This window comes from Oryzias latipes, chromosome 7 (genome assembly GCF_002234675.1).
Source record: "Oryzias latipes chromosome 7, ASM223467v1".
Taxonomy (NCBI): Eukaryota; Metazoa; Chordata; class Actinopteri; order Beloniformes; family Adrianichthyidae; genus Oryzias; species Oryzias latipes.
Genome location: NC_019865.2, coordinates 10,005,877 through 10,029,033, shown reverse-complemented (window position 1 = coordinate 10,029,033; position 23,157 = coordinate 10,005,877). Strand labels below are relative to the sequence as shown.

Sequence of the window (23,157 nt, the reverse complement as noted above, 5' to 3'; positions counted from 1 at the left end):
AAGGGTTCATCTGCGTCAAAAGTTGAGATCTGAATCAAATCTTACCTCAGGGTTGCTGACTGGATTGTAAGTTTGGTTGTGTGGTTGAACCCATTTTCTTTCTCCCTGGTGGAACTGCAAATGTTCTCCACCACCCATCCTTTTAAATCCAAACTATAATTTAAAGATGCATTGGAGACTTCTGGAAACATAAAGCTGAGTATCATCTGCGTAACCGTGAAGGGTTATGCCACATTTTGTGATAAATCTACCAGGATGTAAGCTCTAAAAAGTATGGGACCTAAACATAAGCCCTGGGGTACAACACAAGTTAATTAAATTGGTTTGTTTATGCCATGTTTTTTTAGTGAAATAATCAGGGAAGGATTAAGAAGTGCACCGACCCACCGTGATCATCTTTTGATCTATTTTAAAAGTGCTTCCAGTGGTCTTTTAGTTATGATTATGTAGTTTTTAGCCAAAATCAAAAACCTGTCATTTTCTGGGACATTGTTTCTGCAAAGTGGGAGGAGCTAGATAGAAATTCCCTTCTGATTTGTGGGCGGGACCAATTGTGCACAGCAACCTCACCCCCTTTTCCCCTCCCCGTTACTGAGAGGTCTCTGTTTACAACATTAGCTAACAGTCCCTCACACCCTGAACCTATAATTGACTGGCACATCTAGTCCTCTACAGGAATGTATCAGAATGGAGCAGCAATCACATAACCTGCTGATTGTAGCCTCTATGTCACATCTAATAGCTTTGTCTAACTGCATGTTCTTGTCTGCTCCTGATTCACAACAATTTGGATAACGAAATACTCAAAAATGAATTTTAAAGCTTAATTTTCTTGATATATTTCTTCCATTATGAGCAAAATGCCACAAGAACATGTTAAAAATACAAAAGAACATATTTTTTATCTGAGTGGGTCTTTAAACAGGAAACATGGTTTATCCCAAGTTTATACCAAAGATTTATGGAGAAGAGGCACTGGCAAGAAAAACGTGTTGATCCTAGGGTAACAATTTATTTAAAAAACAATTTGATTTAAAACATAATTTGTGGTTCAGTTGAGATTGGTTCATTTTGAACGATCTAATTCACTGACCTAAAATCGATCCAGGACATCTTTAGCCAAAAACTCCACTCAGAGATAAATACTGTCCCTGGGTATGGAACAGTGCAGGTGAAGTTTTCCAGATTCGTTGTATTTCTTGCAAGATAATCAAGTGTTCAATCAAACAAACAAACAAACAAACAAGTAAACAAGAATTAAGGGTAAATTCACTCACATGGTTCAACTCACTGTTTTTCCACACAAAAATAATACAAAGTATGAAAAAATGAGTATTATCAGACCATTAAACCACACTATATGGTCACATGTCTTTGGAATATTCTGTGTTTTTGCTGCCATCACTTGTGTTGTGCGCTGCGATGGAACTTGGTCGTTTTTACATTGGTAAATAATGCCTTAATCTAAATGGTATTTTCCAATATCGATTGTTATTGATTTTTTAACGATTTTATAATTTGATTCAAAAAACAACTTGCCTCAGACAGATCAATCTGGTAGAATAGTAGGAATATAAATCAATTGATCGGTTCATCAATTAATGGTTACATCCCTGTTGAATCCCCTTCATAAGCATGAGAGTTTTCAGGGGAAATGATCAAAGACAAAGTTTTAAAAAGGGTTTTAACATGAACTTTGGAACTGCAAGCTTCTAATATGAGTATTCTAATTTTCCCCCTGCCTGCTGAGCATAGCTTCACATTATTTCAAAAATGTAATCCATTTTTGCATTAACGCAACTTAAAGAACAACTAGTGTTGTTCCTCCTTTTTGCATCTAGATGTGGACGAGTGACAGTGATGGAACAGCAGAGGGCGGGAGTCCCGGGCACAGACAGAGGGTTGTTCTGTTTGCAGACGGTCCCTTGGCTCTGACAGCACCGCGGCAGCAGCGCGCACGCGCAGCCGCTCAGAGCCGCTCAGCCATCAGCAGAGCAACGCGCGAGCGGTCTCCAGAGAGTCAGCGCCGGGCCGGGCGGGCAGGCGGGCGGGCACGCGGGAGCAGGTGGATTCCGGATCACTTGCTCGAGACTAGTGGATGGAATTTCGGGGGAGCGGGGAGCCGCGTGGCCGTGATGTTCCAGCCTCCATCTGCACTGCGATAAAAAAAAAAGAAGAGCAGAGCTGACAGGCGGAGTGTGCGCCAACAGGTTGGCAAATACCCCGTTCTTATCCTCCAGTCATTTTAAAACAAACTGCTTTTTTTCTTGTTTTTTGTTTTAAATTCATATTTTACACAAATGTGGAGAGGCCATCATCAGGTAAAAGCGGCAGTTCAATTCCCCGCAGCTTGTATCTGGCGTCATGTACGCGCAGCCAGGGTTCCCCTGCAGGAAATAAGTAGCTGTAGGATCACAAACATGAACGCGCCGGCCGGCTTCTTCAGTAGAAGGCAAATGCCCAAAGGGTCTGTACTTCCTGCAGTGTGTCTAATTCAGCACACAGACGTTTCTTTGTGGAGTCCTAACCTTACTTGACCCTTGAACATTTCTTTTTCTGACAGAACATAAGGGTTTAATGGTTAATCATTCTTCAGCCAAAAACAAACCACAAATTGTTATCTAACAGCACACATAACATTTTTTTAAATAACTTTTTCATATATACTTAGCAGATTCTGCATGTACTCAAAAGTGATCTATCCAGCTGAATGCATTACAAGTGTATGGTAATAAGAAATGTATTAACCAGGGTTGAACTTCGTCTATCATCAGCAGGGTAGCTGACGGTAAATGAGTGGCCATCACCATGCACCCTGGGATATATGGGATGCTGGAGGAGTGGGAGGATGGGGACCAGGAGATCAACATGGACTTCCTGCTGCCAACTGGGATCTTCCTCAAATTCCCTGTGTCTCGCAATGACACTATCAAACACATCAAAGAGGTAAAAAAAATCTTTGAAATTTGTCTATTTTTCAGAAGTGGCCTCTGCTTTTCGTCACTGATTGCTCAATGCAGCTCACAAGACGCATCTGCTGCAAGCAATGCTTACTCAATTCACTTTAAAAGAAAACGATTTGACTGTTTGCCTCAAAGCAACAACATTCCCACACTTTTTTTTGGTAGTTTCTGGAAGATAAATCTATGGCTTTACTCCAGCTCTGCTGAGCAGGATGGGTGTGCCAGCAGCGCCGCCATTCACACTGTTTTATATAGCAATGCTTTTCTGGGAACCTTTAAAGAGGAACAGAATATTCAATGTTTGTTTCATTTAAATCTGTAATTATGAATGGCGTCCTAAACTGAAGTCTTTGTATTTGTGTCGCCTCTTGTTTCCAGATGGTTTGGCGAAATGCCAGAAGCGAGGCTCTGTTCAGTGGACTGGGTGACCCGGACGGGTATGTGTTCACCTGCATTAACCAGACGGCCGAGAGGGAGGAGCTAGAGGAGGAGTTCCGGCGGATAAGGGATGTGAAGCCTTTCATGTGTGTTCTGAGGCTGGTGGCAAGGGAGGGTAACAGACAAGAAAAACTCACCAACACCCAGATCACCCAGCTCATTGGCAAAGGTTAGCAGCACATCTCTTTCCTGATATTCTACATGGAGGATTTCATTTAGATTTGATTCACGGTCAGAGGGGAAACCCACAAAAACAGAACTCTAAAGCTACGTACACACCGGGCATGTGATGCACATTTAAGAATGCACTGTATGCGGGTTCCTAAACGCTCTTTTAGCATATGGTGTTCACATTGGACCGTTACCCAATCCTAGCGCATGTACTCACAGTTGGAAAAGTTGAAGTGGTCCAAATGCCGCAAATTTTGTTCCAGGCTCTATTCCGATATATGTCTGACTTGGTGTCATAAAATTCAATCCAGCACAAACCACACTTATTAATTTATCCTTCGTGATCAATTTTCAAAGGTTGTGCACTTCCTTGTTTTGAAGAGAACGTTACGTCACTACCAAATCCAAGTCCCTGATTGCTCAAAATTCAACTGGTTTAAATTTTCATGGCTGTTTCATGGCCTTGCTTTTTGTACACAGAGCTCGAAAACGAACTAGCGATGCGTGAACGTAGGAGTTTTGAATGGGGGAGACCAAAACGTGAATTCTTCTGCATTTACTAGACTTTTTATTATGTAGTCACAAGGGGTGTCCAAATGTGATTCTCCCTGTGCCGGTCCCCAGTCTGGATAAAATACAGGGCTGTGTCAGGAATGACAGCGGACATAAAAACTGGAAATCACCTGTGTGAACCAATGAAAGCTGACTCGCTGTGGCGACCCCTGATGGGATGTGCCGAAACATGAACAACTTAGACTTTTCATTGGAAGTGGTCGCTTGAACGTGTGTTTCCAAGCCCGGTGTAAACATAGCTTAAGTGAATAAATTCATCTCTACGCTCCCGTGACATTTCCTTAACATTTTCCTGCTAGAATCTCTTTTGATCAAACTGAAATCATGTTTTATGACCTCTCAGGTCTGCATGAGTTTGAGACCCAGAAGAACCACGAGGTCAATGAGTTTCGAACAAAGATGAGGACGTTTTGTGAAGAAAAAGCTCTGGAGAGGCAATATTTACCATGGCAACGATGGCTTGAGTACAGCTTCCCATGTGACCTGGAGCCATGCCGCACGCCGTCTGGGTTTGGGAGTGTGAAGATGAAAAGCTCAAAGATTTTCATCAATGTCAAGTTTGAGGCTTCTGATGTGAGTGTTGAAGTTGTGATGACTCATGTTCATGTTATGGTTTAACGTGGTGTCTGTAGTGGAGTCCACAAACAACACGGTAGCTTGGTTGGAAAAACTGCGGTTCCACCATGTGGAGACAAACTGTGCAAGGTGGTTTTATGTAACAATGTAGACCTTTTGGAAATCCCCCTCCTACTGTATGAGAATTACCTTTCAAACATCAATCAGGTTCTTAACATACAGTCACAACTAAAGCCTGCATTCTGCCTTTTATAATGTTCACCTGACACTGTTTGAGTTCAGTTTTTGGTGGCTTTTACAGGAAAGCTTCATGTTGCAGCAGGACTGTCATGACCTTCCCGTGGCGCTGATGAAGAGCGCTCTGAAGAAGAAGGCCACCGTCTTTCGCTCGCTGAGGCAGGAGCCTGAGGACTATATCCTACAGGTCAACGGGAGATGGGACTTCATCTATGGGAAACACCCACTCTGCCAGTTTAAAGTGAGCAGAGAAAACAAATTAAAACATGTTTGACATTTGAAGTACTCTGAAAGCCACTGCAGCGTACTCTAGGTAAATAATCTAGGTTAAAGTCATCATTTCCAACGAACATTTTAGCTTTAGCATAGATGCAGTGTTGTCACTGTAGATCACCTTTTCTTCCTGAAAGACTTGATTTGTCATCTAAGCTTTTCTTCTGTTATTCATCAACAACATTGTGGAACAAGCTCGCAGAGTTCCTGTCATGTGACTGGTTCTGCAAGCTCTGAACAGGTGTTGAGCAGTAATTTGCATTTTGAATTTTTTTCTTTACAGTCAGCCAATCAGCTTGGACTGATTACGGTACCTATTTGGGGGGGGGCTTTAAGAGAGCCAATCAGAAGTGCAGGAGTGTTTAGACAAGCACATTTGTGAGCTGTTATGGTGAAAACAGTTTCCTCCTTCATTGGCTTCCTCTTCATATCTGTATTACAGTTAAAACAAAACTTAACATTTGCATTTTAAAGGAAGCCTGATTTTGATGTTTGATCCTCTTTGATGGCCTCTGTAAATGTCAAAAGGTTTTAACACCAGAGATATAGCTGGATTTTTACTTTTTCTGTTTGTCATGTTGACTGAATTTTACCAAAATAACATTTTCAGATTACCGAAGGGGTCGCCCTGCAACGAGCTAGCGACCTGTTCAGGGTGCACCCGCCTTTGCCTAACAGTAGCCAGGTTAGGCTCTGGCAACCCCGCGATAATCTTAAATCTGAAAGGGAGAAAGCGGGTTAAGAAAACGGATGGGTTGGAGGGCAGAAGTTCACTGCTGATCTTAAAACTTACCGGGCAGACTCACATCTGTCTCAAAACTCCTGACCGTTGCTGATTTCTTGAAATAAAAACCTAATAAGTAGGAACATTTTACAAAGACTGAATCCCCTGAGTTCTGATTATGAAAACTTGTTTAAAAGATAAATAAAAATACCTTTTCTTCACATGACAAATCTGATGAGCATCAAGTTGCAGAGACTTCTGGGAAATTTCTAGAGCACTGGATTTTGGAATTGTAGATTCGGACAGCTCTACAAAATGGCGAACGCTCCACATAGTGCACTGTATAGTAGGTAGTGAAGGAATTTGGACTCAACCAAAGCCTCCTTTCTTAGAGAAGCTAAAACACTAACAATGTTGTGATCTCAATGTTTATATTTGTCCCATCAGGAAATATCTGTTGTAAAAGTTAACAAAACCTCTGATGTCACCTGTGTCTCTTTCCTGCTCTGCTCAGTACATCTTCTCGTGCTTGAGAAATGGTCAGAACCCCCAGCTCACCATGGTGCACCACTCCACCGTCAGCAGGTTCCAGGAGGAGCAGAGCAGAATGTGCAACCAGATGTTTAAGAGTCGCTCCCTGTCCAGACCTCCTCCTCTGCCCCTGAAGAGGGTAACCTTCAGGATCTATTCTTCCTGTCCTCTTTTATATTTTAGTGCACTTGGAAAATGCTGTTCAGCACAATGAAGTTACTTTACATCCCTCTGCAGCTGTGCTTTCATTCACTGTGGCTTTGAATAAGCTGTGTGTTGCTTTGGCACTCATTGGAAAAAACAGACGTTCCTTAATGTATTTGAGCTTTAATCAGATTTTAGCAGGAAAAAAAAACCAAAAGCAGCAAAGATGAGATTAATTTAACAGACATTTTTTGTTTTTTAGAATTTGTTCTCCTTTTTTTGACAGTATTGAGGCATTCTTCTTTAAACTTGTTGCTGTACAGGAAATTATAGCAACTAGTGTTATGACTTAGATACTATTGAAAGCTGTACATGTATATCCAACATAAGGAAAACAAAAACTTAATCTTTAACTCTTTTCCACAGCAAAATACCTCCTCTTTGTGGTCCATTAATGAGCCCTTCTACATTCAGCTGCTGCAGGGCAGCCGCGTCAATGCAGACGAAGGCATGAAGGTTGGTGTGGGGTTTTTTCCCTTCTTTTCTGCTTCAATGAAGTGCAGCGTTCACTTGTTTACCTGTCTCTCAATTTCAGTTGTAGGGAACAGTAGTGTTGACATGTAAATGACAGGGGTCACATGGTGCAGACCACACGTTTCCCATAATTCATCAAGGCGGTTGGTTAAAACTTCAAAACAGGAAGTGGGGAGGGCCTATCTGGTTTTTTGCGTCTCATTCTGAGACCTAGATTCTAAGAAAAAAGACAGACTTCATGCTCTCTTCCCCTCTCTTGCTCTCAGATGCAGTTCTGTTTTCAAACCCTTGCATGCATTATGTTACAATTGCACCCTGATCTATCTTTGAACATGAAAATGTTTCCACTTCCTTCTTCCTAGTAATCATTTTTATAGGACTATAAGAATGCCTTATATTTTATGAAAACTAAGTGGAACCACAAACGCACCTGCTTTTGTTATCCCACTCGTGTTGGTGTTTAGATGCATTATTAAGTAAAAGTAGATTCTGACAGCTGCTTAAGAGCAGGATGACTCATGGGTAATTTGTCCTTCCACATAAATTAGAGTTCTGTCTGCAGCTGACAGGCAGCGGTTTAAAAGCAATGTAGGTGTAGAATCAGATGATCTAGATTAGCTGTTTGATACAGAAGAACTCTTGAAGTTGTTTGTTAGATATTGTGGACTTTATAAGGCTCTGAAAGTCATTTTGACCTGTTTACGTTATAATGGTCTAGACCCTCTGACTCATAACTTGAGTGACACAGGAAGTTTTGAATCATCTATAACAGAGTCTTGCATCGAGTCCTCCACAAACAATCGCACTCACGCAAACCCTAAACTCCTCAGCTCACAAACCACTCGTCATGCCTTTATCTAATCACCACTCGGTGTCTGTGTGCGCTTCCCCCACCAGCTTGTGGTGCAGGCCGGCCTGTTCCACGGCAGCGAGCTGCTCTGCAAGGTGGTGACGAGCTTGGATGTGACGGTGTGCTCGGAGCCGCTGTGGGACCAAAGGCTGGAGTTTGACATAAATGTGTGCGACCTGCCCCGCATGAGCCGCTTGTGCTTCGCGCTCTACGCTGTCATTGAGAAAACCAAGAAACCCAAAAGCACCAAAAAGAAGAATAAAAAAGCGGTGAGTGAGGAAGATGCTCTAGGAGGGTGGAGGGGGGCTGAACTGTAGAATTTGTGACTGAGCAGGCGGGCGGATGGGTGTGAATGTGCGAGCAGGCACAAACAGATCTGTTTCCTCTGCAGAGTGTGGCGTGCGTAGTCAATGTGTGCTGTGTGGGTGTGCTTGGCTGTTGCGTCTGGTTGTGCAAGTGTATTCAGTGGCAAAGTTGTGGTTACAGTTTCCTCCACTTTGGTCTTTTTATCTGCACATCAGACCAAGGGAATGGCATTTTCAAGGAATTCTAAATTCATAGTTGCTTAGTATTTTACACACACACCTTGAATGCAACTTTGTTTTGGTGGATATACTTCCTGGTTGAAGACAGGCCTGAAGCATGACAGGCCTGCTTCTATCTGAATCTTTTAGACTTTTAAAGAAAAAAATACAAACATATTGCAGATTTGCTTAAAAAACGAAAACATTTTAATTAAAGATTTTACTCTAGACCCCGGAATTTGGAACACTCAGAATAGCCAAGTGCCTTGGTTTGAACTACAGTGAATAAAATGTACAAAGCAGAAATTATTTAGAAATATATTTTTGTCATTCTCTCTGCAAGAGAGAACTATGGAAGAGGCATAGAAAAGTACAAATAAAATGTGAATTTTTTGGGGAACTTTTTTTTATTTATTTTTCATCTATTCAGAATTCTGACTCCTAACAAGGGTCAGATTTAGAGACATCACAGGACATTTCACTACATTTGATAAAATATGTTTTCCAAATTTTTCTAAAGACTAATTTGTGAGCAATTCCTTTTTTATTTTTTTTATTTTGGTGGAACCACATACATGCCCCTGCTTTTGTAATCCTTCTCATGTTGATGTTTAGATGCCTTTTTCTGCCTTTGGTAAGCCAAAATAATTGATAAGTTGACAACTATTCCAAATTCTTCTACAAGTTAAAACATCAATTCATAAAATCTACAAAACAATTTTTAAAATCAATTTCTTGCTAATTTTCTAAGGCAAAAACTGCTTTTCTGACTCTTTTTATTTAAACAAATATAATTTAGTTAATGCAATGTCCACCTTTGTTTCACTTTTAGTCAAAGGTGACTAAAAGTGAATCTGCCTTACCAGCTTTGAAAAAAATGGATTAGTTGACAATTATTGCCCTATTTTCTTAAAAAATACAACATCAATTCATTAAATCCACAAAAAACTTTTAAAAATTAATTACTGGTAAATTTTGTAATGCAAAAACTGCTTTTCTTTCAAACTTTAATTTAAAAAATAATTTACTTAATGAAATTCCCACCTTTGTTCTCTTTTGGTCAATAATTTTGTGAGAACAACATTTTATGACCAAAGTAAGTTTATTTTGGTGGCAATTAGTCAAGAGTTTGACAGGTGAACAGAAAAATGCATACATTTTGTGCATTCCTGCTGAATTAAAGTTTTTTAATTATTATTATTTGTCTAAAGTGTCAGACAGTTTTCTGAGAATGTGCTAAATACGTTTTCTTTTTCCCGCAAAAGTGCTGCAGTTATGACGTTCAGTGGAACACTCTACTGTTGAAATGAGTTGGTGACAAAGTAAATAAAGGTATCGGGTTTATTTGATGAAGAACCTGATTCTATGCTTAAAATTCTCATTTGCATACAGAACAGTTGCACTTTTCTCTTTCTTGTTGGAACCCTGTGAGGAATTTCACGGCTAAGCAGGTTTATTTGTATTGCGCAATTCATATTTAAAGTGCTTTATAGGAAAAAAAGAAGACAATTTCAAACCACATAAGAATTTAACACTTTATGTGATTACCATAATACTCAATGTGTCATGTAGAGGTACAAATATATGTCTATTTGTGATTAGAAGCAATTATAATGCCAAGAAGATAGGATCATTTACTTTAATTTTATTCATTTTTCCAGTCAAATTAGGAATATTTGAGGTATAATTGTATTGTCTGTTTTCTTTGTTTTTATTGCTTAAAATAAACAAATAAATCAAATTTCAATACATTTTAATTTTAAACTAAGAAATAATTAAAAACTAAAAGTAAAAAGAAGAATGTAAATAAAAGACTCAGTTGTTATAGACCGAAAAAGACTGTTTTTAGTTTAGATTTGAACATTGTCAGAGTAGAAACATATCAGTCATCATCAGAAAAACCATTCTACATTTTGGTTGAATGAAAGTGAAACCCTGCTTCACTATGTTTAGTCTTGACTCTTAACAGCAGCAAAGCTTTTGAGCTTTTCAGAGTCCACAGTGGTTCATGTGGGTCAAACATGTCAGAGATAAACCATGGGGAGACTTGATCGAACACAGAGCTGCCTTAAGGTCTCTCTGAGCGTAAGGAAGACCTGAGGATAGGTCTGATATGGTTGTTCTTCCAGGGTTTAGTCAGTACCCGAGCAGCAGCGTTCTGGATGAACCTTGCAGCCCTTTTACTGAGTCTAGTGAGCAAGAGTTAGAGCTTGAAGGTGATTGTTACCCATTTTTTCTTTGATTCTCTGATCTAAAGAAGATTCATTCAGTTTTGTAGATGTTTAGCTGCAGAAAGCTGTTCCACTCAGATTTATGTTGGCTGCTGTAGGAGTGAGTCTGCTGGTCAAGTGAAATGTATATCTGAGTGTCACCTGCATAAATGTGGTGAATTATATTATTGTGGTGAATTTTGTGGTTTGGAGGAAAAATGAAACACAGATCTCTATGCTTCAAAAAGAATGCATTAATGTAGACATCTATACATTTTCTGGCCTGCTTTAAGTTCATGTTTTATTTATCTATTTGTTTATTGGCGTTATCATAAAATAAAATGAAATAATAAAGTGAATAAATGGACAGACAGTTTTTGCCCTTCATAGTTGTACGCATTGACCATTTATGTCCTATAAATCTCACTGTACAAATGACTTATGAGAGTGTTGTTTCCGTGTATTTTTTGTTTGCTTTTTCGTTTGTTTTGCATGTTTTTAATGATAATTTTCTGGAGGTTTGTAACTTTCTCTTCTGTGCTGGAGGAGATGAACCTGCTGAACATCAGATTGCTTTGCTTGGTCAGGTTCATTTATTGATTCACAACTGCGCCTGTTAGTTTTTCCAGTATAAACGAGACAGAAATGGCTCTTAAAATGAATGCATCTGAAGCACTAAAGAAAAATCCATTTTCATTGGATGCTTTGCAATTGGTTGCAGTTTCTTATTAAGTGAACAGAACAAACATAGAAAAAGAGATTTCACTTTGGGTCATCTATTTATTTTGATTAAATTATTATTATTATTATTATTAATTAAGTTATAGTTTCCTGGTTATATGATAAGTGACAAAATTTTCTTTTTATTGTGAAGCTTTTGTTTTTAAGTCACAAAATTCTGATTTAAAAAAAAGACTTTCTATCAAAACAATAGCTGTTATAAACAAATGTATTTGCTATTTTGGACCAAATCTGCTATATAAACCTTAAAACAAGTTGCAATGAGAGTATTTGATAGTATTCTCAGGAGACTGAAAAACAGCCATAATGGTAATATCATTAAAAAAAACTCCAAGTCCTGTTGAATGCAAATCCAGTGTGCTTTGCATGTTCTTATGAGAACTTTTGATGAGATTCCCCTCAAAGAAAACAGAAGTGTCTCAAAGTGCAGGTGTGTATGAGGGGCCGTATAAGACATTATTTATTCTGAACCATTCACATTCATACATTCTTGCTCTCATAGTGGGCGTTTCTATCTTCGTCCTCTTTCTTTTCAACAGTTGGTATTAAAGAAACAAAAACTCCAAAGTCACATTTCCTGTTTGAGTCCCATTTAAAATGTAATGTTTTTACATTATTCATGCAGGTCATTTTGCATTTCCTTATTATTACACTATTGTGTTACTTTAAAGAACAAACACAATAGCGGTCATATGACCTAGACAGTGGTCAAAAACAAATCCCCCTTTCTGGGTGGACCGGATACAAACGTGGCACTCAGGTATGCGTGTAGGGCTTCAGTTACTTCTGCTCTCGGAACCACTTCTCTCCTCTGCTGCTTGGAGAAGTCCGGCAGCGGGTAGACTCTGTGGAGCAACAGACGGAAGTGCGGCTATTTTTGCTGCTCTGGTTTATGAGCTCCTGTTTCTTAGTTCTTAATTTAAACGTGTTATTTCTGTTTTTTAAATTCTACGGTATTGAAAACAAGTTTTAGACTGACTACAAAAAATGTCCTCCTCTGCAGTAAGAACGTATAAGAAAACTTGCCTGCTTTTGCTTTGGGTGTCATTTGAATGAATGTTTGGAACAGTGCCTGACTTTGTTCAGAGTTGTAAGTCTGAGTCGTGTCCAGTTAAATTCATGACGTTTTTGTACATTCTGGTACCAAACTACCAAAGCTGAATGAAATTAGAAATCCAAAGCTAAAACTGTAAAGAAATATCTGTTCATGTCTTGGATCACAGAATTTTAACGAAATACTTAAAATTTCCCTTTGATATGATTACTAATGAATGAGAAGAAAGTCAATTTGTATTAGTTGGATATTTTTTACTCCTAAAATTAAGACAATAATAAAATATAGCCCATCACAACAAAAGTAGCCCATGTCAATAGCATGTTTTTCCACGCTATTGACAACTTGTCCGTGATGTCTTAAGTAAGGCCCACTATGTATGTGTGTGTGTGTGTGTGTGTGTGTGTGTGTCCTTTATAATTACAGCTAAACTTCCAAAGTAAAGTTGTGACTCTCAAAAACAAATCTGTAAAATGTCATTTAATTTGACAAATGTTTACATTAGCAGAGAATAAAACCTTAAAAAAATCTTTAAATACTAAACTGGTAAACATTTGGACTAAATTTGTATTTTTTGTTGTCAAAATAAATGTTACAGAACTAAATGTTGGTGATGATGCTGCAGGGCTGCAGGGCTTTTGTCTCTGTCATATCTGTGTCTAAAAAACAGAGTTTTCCCACCTGTTTTCATCAGGACTGTCCAATAGCGTGGGTTAATACCATGGTGTTTGACTACAAGGACCAGTTAAAGACAGGGGAATTTCTCCTATCTATGTGGCCATCTGTACCTGGTATGTTTAGCTTCATCTTACTTTCCAGAAATGCGTATTTAAACTCACTATAGTTGGTGTTTTTTATGTGTTATTCTTAGAATTTTTTTCAGGGATTGTGTAGCAAAAGAAAAACCTTTGTAAAAGTTACTAAAATAATAATAACTTTTATTGTTTTTAAAACTTTATTACACCTTTTTTAATCAAGACAAAAAAAACACAGTCAGTGTCACATTCTGCTCTCAAACTGTTTTATGTGTTAATCCCTGACAGTTTTGATCAAGTTACTTCTAGGAAATACAGCTCACTAATTTCAATTAACCAGATTTAAAAAAGCTTAAAGCCAAAAAAAATGTTGTTTTTGCTGCTTTGATCATTTGCATTATGGGTGGTCTAGTTATGGGCCACATAATGGGTAAAATATTTCTACAAATTTATTAGTAATGCAAATTACAGCAGAAAGTAATTGATTACTTTTCTAATGAGTTCCTCTCTACACTGGTTCCAGATGACAAAAGCGATCTGTTGAACCCGATGGGGACAGTGGAGAAGAACCCCAACGTGGACAGCGCTGCTGGTCTTCTCATTCGGTTCCCCAACATTCGTCCCCATCCTCTCTATTATCCATCACTCGAAAAGGTACTTTCTACCAAAAAAAAACATTTTGCTAAACAATAATTGCTTTTAAAGCTTAAGGAACACTAATATTCTCATCTGGTTTCAGATAATTGACTTTGAGAAGAATGGAGACGTGGCGTGTACCCATAAGGAAGAGGTAAAGCCAAATTCTGAGCATTTACATGGGGCATTGTTTTTGCATTCTCGCTAAACATGCGTTTTAATTTATTTCTGTCACATCACTTTTCAGCACCTGAAACTTAAAGAAATCATGGACAACAAACATTACACAGAGTTTTTCGAGGATGAGAAAGATCTTCTGTGGAAGCTCCGCACAGAAATCCGCGAGCACTATCCGGAAAATCTGTCCAAGCTGCTCCTCGTCACTAAATGGAACAAAAGGGAGGATGTTGTTCAGGTGGGAATTTAACATTTAGGTTAAACTTAATGTCTCTTATCTCCAAGATACTTTTCAGATTTGCAAATGAGGAAAAAGCACTATGTGGGTTTTGTTGGTTTTGATTTTTGAGTTGGACATTTTATAGAAAAAAGTGAAAAGGAGTAACAAATTACAGAAAGTTTGAAAAGAGAGAAAACTGTTAATGCACGGTGAGGTTCCTGTGAATAATAAGCAGGTGGGAGCATTTACTATAAAACGGGAAGCAAAACGTAACTGAATTCACATGGGACACAAATTGTAAATGCTAGAACGGGAAGTAAATCTCTAAAAGGTGCAGAAAAAGTAAAGCAAACAAAGCTATAATGCAGAACAAGGCATTTCCTTAAAAACGAAAAAGAAACGAAAAGACAATGACCCCAAGTACACTGAACCTAACGGAGCACTTTTTGAAGAGGAACACACTCACGACTATGTGCCTTTTAAGGTTGCTGCCCATGTTCCGCATGGTCCCTCATCACCTCAGCCCCAGTTATCTGTTGATTTTAATCATATTTTAGTTGAAACGCTATGTAAACAAACCGCTATTTCAAGACATTATATTTCTATTTCTAAGAGGCATATTTATATTCATAGGCATGTTGCTGAAAGAGCTCATGATTAAGTCTTTAAGTGCCACTCTGATCATCTTTTGATCTATTGTAAAAGCGTCCCCAGTGGTCTTTTCATTCTGATTACCGGTATGTAGTTTTTAGCCAAAATAAAAATAACCTGACAAAGTTTCTTCAGAGCAACAAGAAATCCTTAAAAATTTGCCTCTGAGTTGTGGCCAGAACTCTTGGCACGCTCTACCGCTAGTCTACAGTCCCTTACAACCCCAGCCTAACATTACCAGTGCAACGAAAATGAGGAGCAATTTCAGCCGTACAGTTTTGAGTCAGACAGCAGCTCAGATGAGGCAAACAAAGACGAACATGGATCTGGTTGTCTTCAAGTAAAATGCATCAGATTGGAGCAGAGGACGAAGCTTGTGGCCTGCAATTGTAGTCCTTACGTCACTGCTACTAGCTTTTCCATCAACATTTTTTCGTCTGCTCCAGATTCACTCAAGTTTCTTCTTAAATGTCCTCCATCGTGGAAAAAAAAATTCCACAAGAACATGTTAAAAACACTAAAAACAACATTTATATTGGAGTGGGCTTGTAAGATTTTTTTTATATTTCTGTTATTCTTCTGCTTTACAAATTATAAATCATTTTAAAATGCATTTTCCTTTGTATAATATATTTTAAAGCCAAGAATTTCCCATCATTTTTATTCATAGAAAAACATTTTTAGGTTAAAGTTTATTTTTCATTCTAATTCTGAAATCATTAAAAAAAATGACCATGGCAAAAGATTTTTTATCTTTTGATTGGCTGTAATGCTTTTTATTAAAACACGTTTATACTAATCTAGTTGTCAATGTGATCAAAAAAAAATAAAGCTTTGAAATAGTTTTGTTTTTTCTTATAATGATGGTGGTTCTTTGATTGTCCTAAGATGGTGAGTTTACTGAAGAAATGGCCTGACCTTCCTGCCATTCATGCCCTGGAACTCTTGGACTACAGTTTTCCCGACCCAGCTGTCCGCTCCTTCACTGTCCGCTGCCTGAGGAAGCTCAGGTGAGCGTGCACTCCCAGAGCTTCAGCTTCTAGTGGTGTGGAAAACAAAACGTTAAAACATGCTCAAAACATCTCAACATTTGTCTCTCCCACATAGTGATGATGAGCTGCTGCAGTACCTCATCCAGCTGGTCCAGGTCCTGAAGTATGAGTCCTACCTGGACTGTGACCTCACCACCTTCCTGCTAGAGAGGGCCTTATCGAATAGGAGAATAGGACACTTTCTCTTCTGGCATCTTAGGCAAGAAGCAATCACACATATGCATTTAGATGAGAAAAGCCAGCACCTATTTGACTAAAGATTTTGCCTTCACTGCAGGTCAGAAATTCACGTGGCATCTGTAAGTTTGCGCTTTGGCCTTATTTTGGAAGCATACTGCCGGGGAAACATCCACCACATCAAGATTTTAAACAAACAGGTATTTTTGTTCACTAGAGTGAACTCCAGAAGCCAATGGTCGTCATCTTAAATCTTGACTTTTGTGCTTCAGAATGAAGCTCTGGCCAAAATGAGGGCCCTGAGCGACTTTGTCAAGTCAGGCTCCCAGAAAATGACCGTAGAGGACTTGAAGCTGTGCATCAGACAGGAAACCTACATGGAGGCCCTGTCAGACTTGCTGTCGCCGCTCAACCCCAGCATCATCCTCACAGAGATCTGGTTAGTGCCACAAATACATGCGAACATGCTGTGATTATGTGTTGACTTTGAGGACCCACTATGAAATTATTTCTGTGTGTTTTATTATACACAGTTTATCCTAAAATAAAACAGTGAGGGCTTTAGGTTTGTGTTAAAATGCATTACTATCTAATAGAGAAGTGTGTTTGCACATTTCTTAGAACATTTGTTTTCATTAAAAAAACTTAAAATACAAAAAACATCTACTGTTGTGTTTCTTCTCTAGGATTCATTCATATCAAATTAAAGTAACTTTGACCTTAACAGATGGGGTACTTTGTTTTGCTTCCTCTTACTCTTGATTATCTTCATCCACATCAAACTGGTTTTTGTTCTCTGTTGTTATTCCTTGTTTCACGCACAATTAAAGTCAGAAACATCTTGTATTTGGAGTTTTGGAGCACTGTGCTTGTTGTAAAATTGAAATGACTTGTTTTTTTGTTGCTGTTGTAGTGCAGACAAGTGCAGATTTATGGACTCAAAGATGAAACCTCTCTGGCTGATGTACAAGAACCCCTCAACCCCAGGAGACATGGTGGGCATCATTTTCAAAAACGGCGATGGTAAGAAAGAAGAAAAAATGTATGACAAGACATGTCCCCTACTTTATTGCCATATAGATGTAGACCAGAAATACATACACAATCACAAACTTAAAAAAAAAACAATACGAGGGTGGAAGTCTAGAAAATTAAATCTGTCACTTTTGACACCTGTAGATCTTCGGCAAGACATGTTGACTTTGCAGATGATTCAGCTCATGGAGAATATGTGGAAGAAAGAAGGCCTGGATCTCAGGTGAGAAAAGCTTCATAATATCGCTTTTCTTCTGCACAAAGTGTTAATAATCCCCCTGCCTCCACAGGATGATCCCATACGGCTGCTTGTCCACGGGGAACAAAATGGGACTCATTGAAGTCGTGAAAAACTCTGACACCATTGCAAACATTCAGCTCAACAGCAGTAACAGTGCAGCCACAGCCGCCTTCAACAAGGATGCCCTGCTCAATTGGCTTAAATCTAAGAATCCTGGGTGAGTCGGATGACTTGGTTTTGTCTACTACTGTTAAAAAGTCAACCTTTATCTATATTGTGGTGAAAGTAATGGTCCTCCTAAACTCCTATGACAAATTTCTGGGTTTGTTATTTTCACAGAATGTATGCACAAATAGCACAAGAAAGTAACCAGCACAGAACTGTTTCTTTACTGCAAACCGATTGATTCAATTTGCAAGAATAATGCCTGGCACTCTTAAAAATACTTTGCAATAATGTATTTTAATGATCTAAAGCTTTCTCTCTGTAGGAACCAGTTGTTTGGACCTTTTGTTGTTTTTGTCATAAAAGCAGTATGGGGTTCTTTGGTGTGAGCTGATACCTAAACTACTAGAATGACTTAAAGTGGAGCCGGTTTTAAAAATAATAATCCATTTTATAGTACAAGCTTCAAATTTGGCATGATGTAACTTAGGATCCCCCTCTTTCAGAAAAGCATGTCTGCCATTAGAAAATTCCAACATTTTAAAATATATATAAAATATATAGCATTCATATAATAATATTCTGAAGGCACCCCCTCAAGTTTAAAGACTGCACTTTGTGCATGAAGAACACATTATTTTGAGACTGCTATAAATAGATTTTGAATATTTTTGTAAAAAATTGAGTGTATAGCTACCATCTTGACAGATACTATTTTGGATTTTTCTCGTGGCTTAAGTGCTTTTTTGACAGAGGGGATCCTAACATACATCCAAGCCAAATTTGGCACTTGCACCACAAAATGCACATTTTGCCTGAAATATCTACATAACCGGTTCCACTATGATTGGTTTCTGTTTGTATCATCAACTTTGACTTATTTTCCTCGGGTGCTGGATTCACCCAGGGCTGAATTTCAGGGTGCAGCTTATGATGGAGGGATTCCAGTTGGTTCAACTCCCAAATAAACTCTGTAGTTTAATCTACAACAATGAAGAGAGAGCTGATATTCTATATATATATTGTATAAGATATGGATTTAAAAATAAAACCATTTCTAATAGAGTTTTACTGAAAATATGCTGTTTTAATTAACCAAATCCATGAATTGGTTGTCCTTTAGAGAAAAGGTTATTCAAATTTTTTGATGGCAAAGTTTGTTTTTGATGTAATAACTGAATACTTATTAATTCACAGCTTTAGTTCATAGCACTCATTATATGAAAAATCTGTTTGTTTCCAAACAAAATTGGTTTTGAATGGTAAAAAATAAATTGATATTTGATTAAATCAAATTTTAAAGTTGTAAAAGGAAATGGATTCCATATTTTTGGCAGTTTTTCTGTGGTTTTTTTTTTTGGCATTTTAACATTGTCTTTTTGTTTAACACCCAACCAGCAGTCTTTGATAAAATGATTTGCTTAATATGTCCACTTAACAAACCCCAAATGTGTTGATACATCCCTTTTAAATGATATCTGATGTTCAGCATTATAGAATTGTCTGCTTTAGGTAGAGTGAAGGTTTTGATGAATTTCTTTGTTTTTTAATCTATTTGGAGTAAGGCTTTTAGCTTAGGTGTAGCCATTCTGGCCTGTTGACTCCACAAAACAAACAGGATATTAACTCTCAATGGGACTAAAATGGATTACAGAAAATTAGTTAAAACTTAACTTGATGTGTGTACATTTCTAAGAATGTAACAGTCAATCTCTAATCTCTTCTGTGAATATTTCTAACTATACTTAGACGACGATCATCTGCTGCAAGGATTTTTTAAATGGGTTGTGAAATGTATGAAAAATAATGTCAATATAGTTTGTTTACTTGTATTTCTAACTTATTTTTCTTGTTTTTTATCATTAGTGACAAGCTTGAACAAGCAATAGAGGAGTTTACATTGTCCTGTGCTGGCTACTGTGTAGCTACATATGTGTTGGGAATTGGAGATCGCCACAATGACAACATCATGATCAGAGAAACTGGACAGGTCAGTTTTGCCAAATGTCTCACGGTTCACCTATTTGCAGAATCAGTTTGCAAAATAACCACCAGGATAATTAAAAATCCTAGAGTTTGATGTTGATTTTTACCGAATTCCAAATCAAGGTTTTGTAAAACTGAGTGGCTGTGCTGAGTCACTCTGTTCAGTGACTCATCAGTTTGTCAGGACTGACAGAGATTAGTGAGTCAGAAAACTTCTAACTATCACTTGAACCTTTCGCTGTGTAGCTGTTTCACATCGACTTTGGCCATTTCCTGGGCAACTTCAAGCGTAAACTTGGGATCAACCGAGAGCGGGTTCCTTTCATCCTGACATATGACTTTGTGCATGTGATCCAACAAGGAAGGACGAACAACAGTGAGAAGTTTGAGAGGTAAGATAGTGATATTTTATGGCTTTTTCTTTTGTTGTGGTGTATCGTTAAGGTGTGCTTCTGTGTCAGATTTAGGGAGTACTGTGAGCAGGCCTACAAGATCTTGTGCAGAAATGGGATGCTGTTCGTCAACCTCTTCGCCATGATGAAGGCTGCAGGGCTGCCTGAGCTCACCTGCTTCAAAGACATTCAGTATCTAAAGGTACCTATAAATGTAAATGCTACTGATGAGTTTGATTTTGATCTGATTACTCACAAGTGTTTCTTGATTTTTTGCTAAGGACTCCTTAGCTTTGGGCAAATCCGAGGATGAAGCACTGAAGAACTTCAAAGTAAAGTTTAACGAAGCTTTGCGAGAGAGCTGGAAGACGAAGGTCAACTGGATGATGCACTCCTTAGCCAAAGATAACAGAGCATAAAGACTACTGCATCAGTGTAATGTGCCAACAATTTCAGACTTTTATTTATTGGCCTGAAAAGGGAAAAAAAAACATTCAAAGATATTTTATATTTTAGACGGTATTTAAAGAGAGACTTTAGTAAATGTTTACAAGAGTCTGAACTGCTGATGGTAAATCCCAAAGTATAGGCTTCAGAAAAACACGAGGAGATTATATAGTTGATCGTTCCAAGAAGCTACTGTCTTATTTGTCATCTTTCTCCAAACTACTAATGGAATGCCTTCGCCATGGTAACGAGATAACCCAGTTCAAGCATCTATTTTAAAACTGCTTCTCGTAAGCTAACTGCTCAAAGTGCCATAAGTCACCGAAGGAGAAAGTTCATCTTGCAAACGACATTACTCAGCAGGGAGAAGGCTGCAAACAACCAGCATCATTACCTGCAACCCCGCCGAGTCACAGAGTACGAAAATGAACTGGCCGGGTAACCTCAGGACATTTGTAAGGTTTACAACTCTTGATGTCTCTTGCATTTATTTTCTACCGCCTTTTACAGTTTTTTGTGGTATTTTATTTAATTATGTTCATTTTAAGCACTTATGAAGGTCATTTTGAAAAATCTTTGTGTTTCAAAAGTTGTTACTTGTGGTAAAGGAGAACGAAATGTCCATCTGTTCATACAAATACTGTACAGCATTTATGGTCCGTTGAGCTTGTTAATGGGATTCCTTCTAAGAAGGGCTTTTGCCCTAGAAGAGAATATATGAAGTACGACAGAACACTTTCAAGGAACTGTCAATAGAAAAACAGTTAGCAGCTCCTTTGTCATGTTTGCCCTTCTGGGGATCCTCAGAAAGAAGTCTTAATACTCAAATGAAGGTCTGCATCCATGTGCAGGCCCTCATACCTTGAAGCTGAGCCCCCTCTCTACACGTTCCCCTTGGATGCAGAGGGGCTCCAGGTCCGATTTTCCCCCTTCTGAAATCTACAAGAACCTCTTTGGTGTTACAGATAAAGAAGAGCAGGTCGTGGTCCTCCCCTCTGATTACTCATCACTATTTGCTTTCATTGCCGCTAGAGATGAGTCCCACCGCAGTTGCCTATGTCCTAACAGAGATGAACATTTTAACATGAGTTTCTCGCTATTTGTTAGTTGTTTTTTTAGGTGTTTTTTGTTTTTTTTGGCAAAACAGACGTTTGAATATTAATCTGAAATCCCATCTGGCCTTTATCATGCAATAAAGGGGGGGTTATCTGTTATAGATTTTGAAAACTCATGTCAAATAGCAACTAAACTTAGATTAGCCTCTGAAAGGCAGGGGAACTAAAGGGCAAGCTATCTCAGCTCTTTCTCCTTCTCTAACTTTTTTTTTTAAATGTCTAAACATTTTCTTTATCTTAAAACAGTTGTTAACAACTTGAAATAGAAATGGCCTCAAGCAAGCTCAGAGCTTTATGTGATGACAAATCAAAGAAACAGGCAATCCAGGCACTGAAAAAATTGTCATAGACTTAAAATTCTGTTTTTTTTAACTTCCTTTTTGGCGTTTGCTGGATTATAAATATGTATGTACTTTTATCAGAAGAAGTTTTTTGTGTATGTGAGTGGGCATTAGTGAGCTTGTGTGGTTTTGCAGTTTTGACCATGTGTGCCAGGTGCCAAGAAAGAGATTTCATTCCTACCATAACGTCATGCAGCACAGATATGTATTTATAAAGTGAAAATGAGCCCGTATGCTGTATCGTTTCTTTTAAAAGTGCTTTTTATGACTTTAAATGCTGTAAATTATGTTATCTGTTCTAACCTGAGAAGGACTTGAACGAATTCATGGATTTATTTTGGGGAACAGTAAAGATGCTTTACTCTTATACAAATTGCAAAACAACGTTTCCCTACAGAAGAATAAGTGTAGCTGCAGATTATGCAAGTCATAAGTTTCAAAACCTAAAGTATTTACTGTTGAAGTTAAACAATACTTATCCATTAATACTTGCTCCAATTATTCTAGCTGCTTTGGGTAAAAAAGATGAAGCTACATTTGACAGAAAACATAATGTTGAATTTATTGCAATCTGTGGTTTTTCAAATGGCAGAAACTTGTGAGGGTTTGAGCTTGATTTTAAATATGTGCAGCTAAAACAAATATTCTGTCGTCAGCTGTGAACCTGTTTATCCGCATCTTGTGTCAGTGGGACAAAACGTGCCAAATAAAAAGTTTTCAACCAGAAGGCCTGCTGAAGATCTGAGAGGTTTGATGTTTGTCTTCTGTGGTGGTTTATTGAAACCATTAAGCATGCGCAGTAACAAACAGAGCCAAAATATTACATTTTCTTATATCACTTATTAACAGTTTAACCCCAAACTAAACCTTGAAATAATGCACCTCTGTTTTTTTTATAATTAATTTTGTATGTTTATGTAAAGATTTGGGAATTTTTGTGGTGTTAGTGTTTGAATTCCCTTATTATTGAGCTTCAGCCTATTCACAAAAATGTATGAATAAATAAAAAAAAGCCATTTTAGGAACCGGTGTGTACTATATAAGTAGCTCTATACAAGTATATGCCATTTACCACTATATCATTTATAATTAAAACTCTAACTCACTAACGGTTTGAACTGAGATGGTTATGCATATTTTGACACACTAAATGTGTTCAGTTACCGTAAGAAGCTCTCCACTTTTAATTAATTTATTTTCTTTTGAGAAAAATTCATTTTAGTG

The 23,157-nt window shown here is 38.0% G+C and overlaps 1 protein-coding gene across 2 annotated transcripts; it reads left to right on the top strand.

The window, feature by feature from the left end:
• Nucleotides 1-1,968: 1,968 nt before the first annotated feature.
• On the top strand, nucleotides 1,969-22,678 carry pik3cd (phosphatidylinositol-4,5-bisphosphate 3-kinase catalytic subunit delta). Of its 2 annotated transcripts, none has more exons than XM_020704573.2 (23): nucleotides 1,969-2,210; nucleotides 2,778-2,946; nucleotides 3,342-3,570; nucleotides 4,489-4,718; nucleotides 5,023-5,199; nucleotides 6,470-6,625; nucleotides 7,057-7,146; nucleotides 8,062-8,283; nucleotides 13,238-13,334; nucleotides 13,822-13,952; nucleotides 14,038-14,088; nucleotides 14,182-14,349; nucleotides 15,871-15,992; nucleotides 16,090-16,233; nucleotides 16,312-16,411; nucleotides 16,484-16,650; nucleotides 17,125-17,234; nucleotides 17,391-17,469; nucleotides 17,537-17,704; nucleotides 19,519-19,642; nucleotides 19,885-20,030; nucleotides 20,100-20,232; nucleotides 20,312-22,678. In XM_020704573.2, exons 2-23 carry the CDS (start codon nucleotides 2,809-2,811, stop codon nucleotides 20,447-20,449), a joined length of 3,120 nt encoding a protein of 1,039 aa, XP_020560232.1. In that variant the 5' UTR covers nucleotides 1,969-2,210; nucleotides 2,778-2,808; the 3' UTR covers nucleotides 20,450-22,678. The 2 variants fall into 2 exon arrangements, with proteins under 2 accessions (XP_020560232.1, XP_004070711.1); XM_004070663.4 differs by having other exon boundaries at nucleotides 1,970-2,210; nucleotides 2,775-2,946.
• Nucleotides 22,679-23,157: the final 479 nt, after the last annotated feature.

What these genes read in the sequence shown, in the direction of transcription:
- pik3cd (XM_020704573.2), top strand. Translation starts at nt 2,809, where the DNA reads ATGCACCCTGGGATATATGGGATGCTGGAGGAGTGGGAGGATGGGGAC. An exon ending in TCAAGTTTGAGGCTTCTGAT is followed by an intron (nt 4,719 to 5,022) that starts GTGAGTGTTGAA and finishes TGGCTTTTACAG; the next exon opens with GAAAGCTTCATGTTGCAGCA. An exon ending in AAAGGGAGGATGTTGTTCAG is followed by an intron (nt 14,350 to 15,870) that starts GTGGGAATTTAA and finishes GATTGTCCTAAG; the next exon opens with ATGGTGAGTTTACTGAAGAA.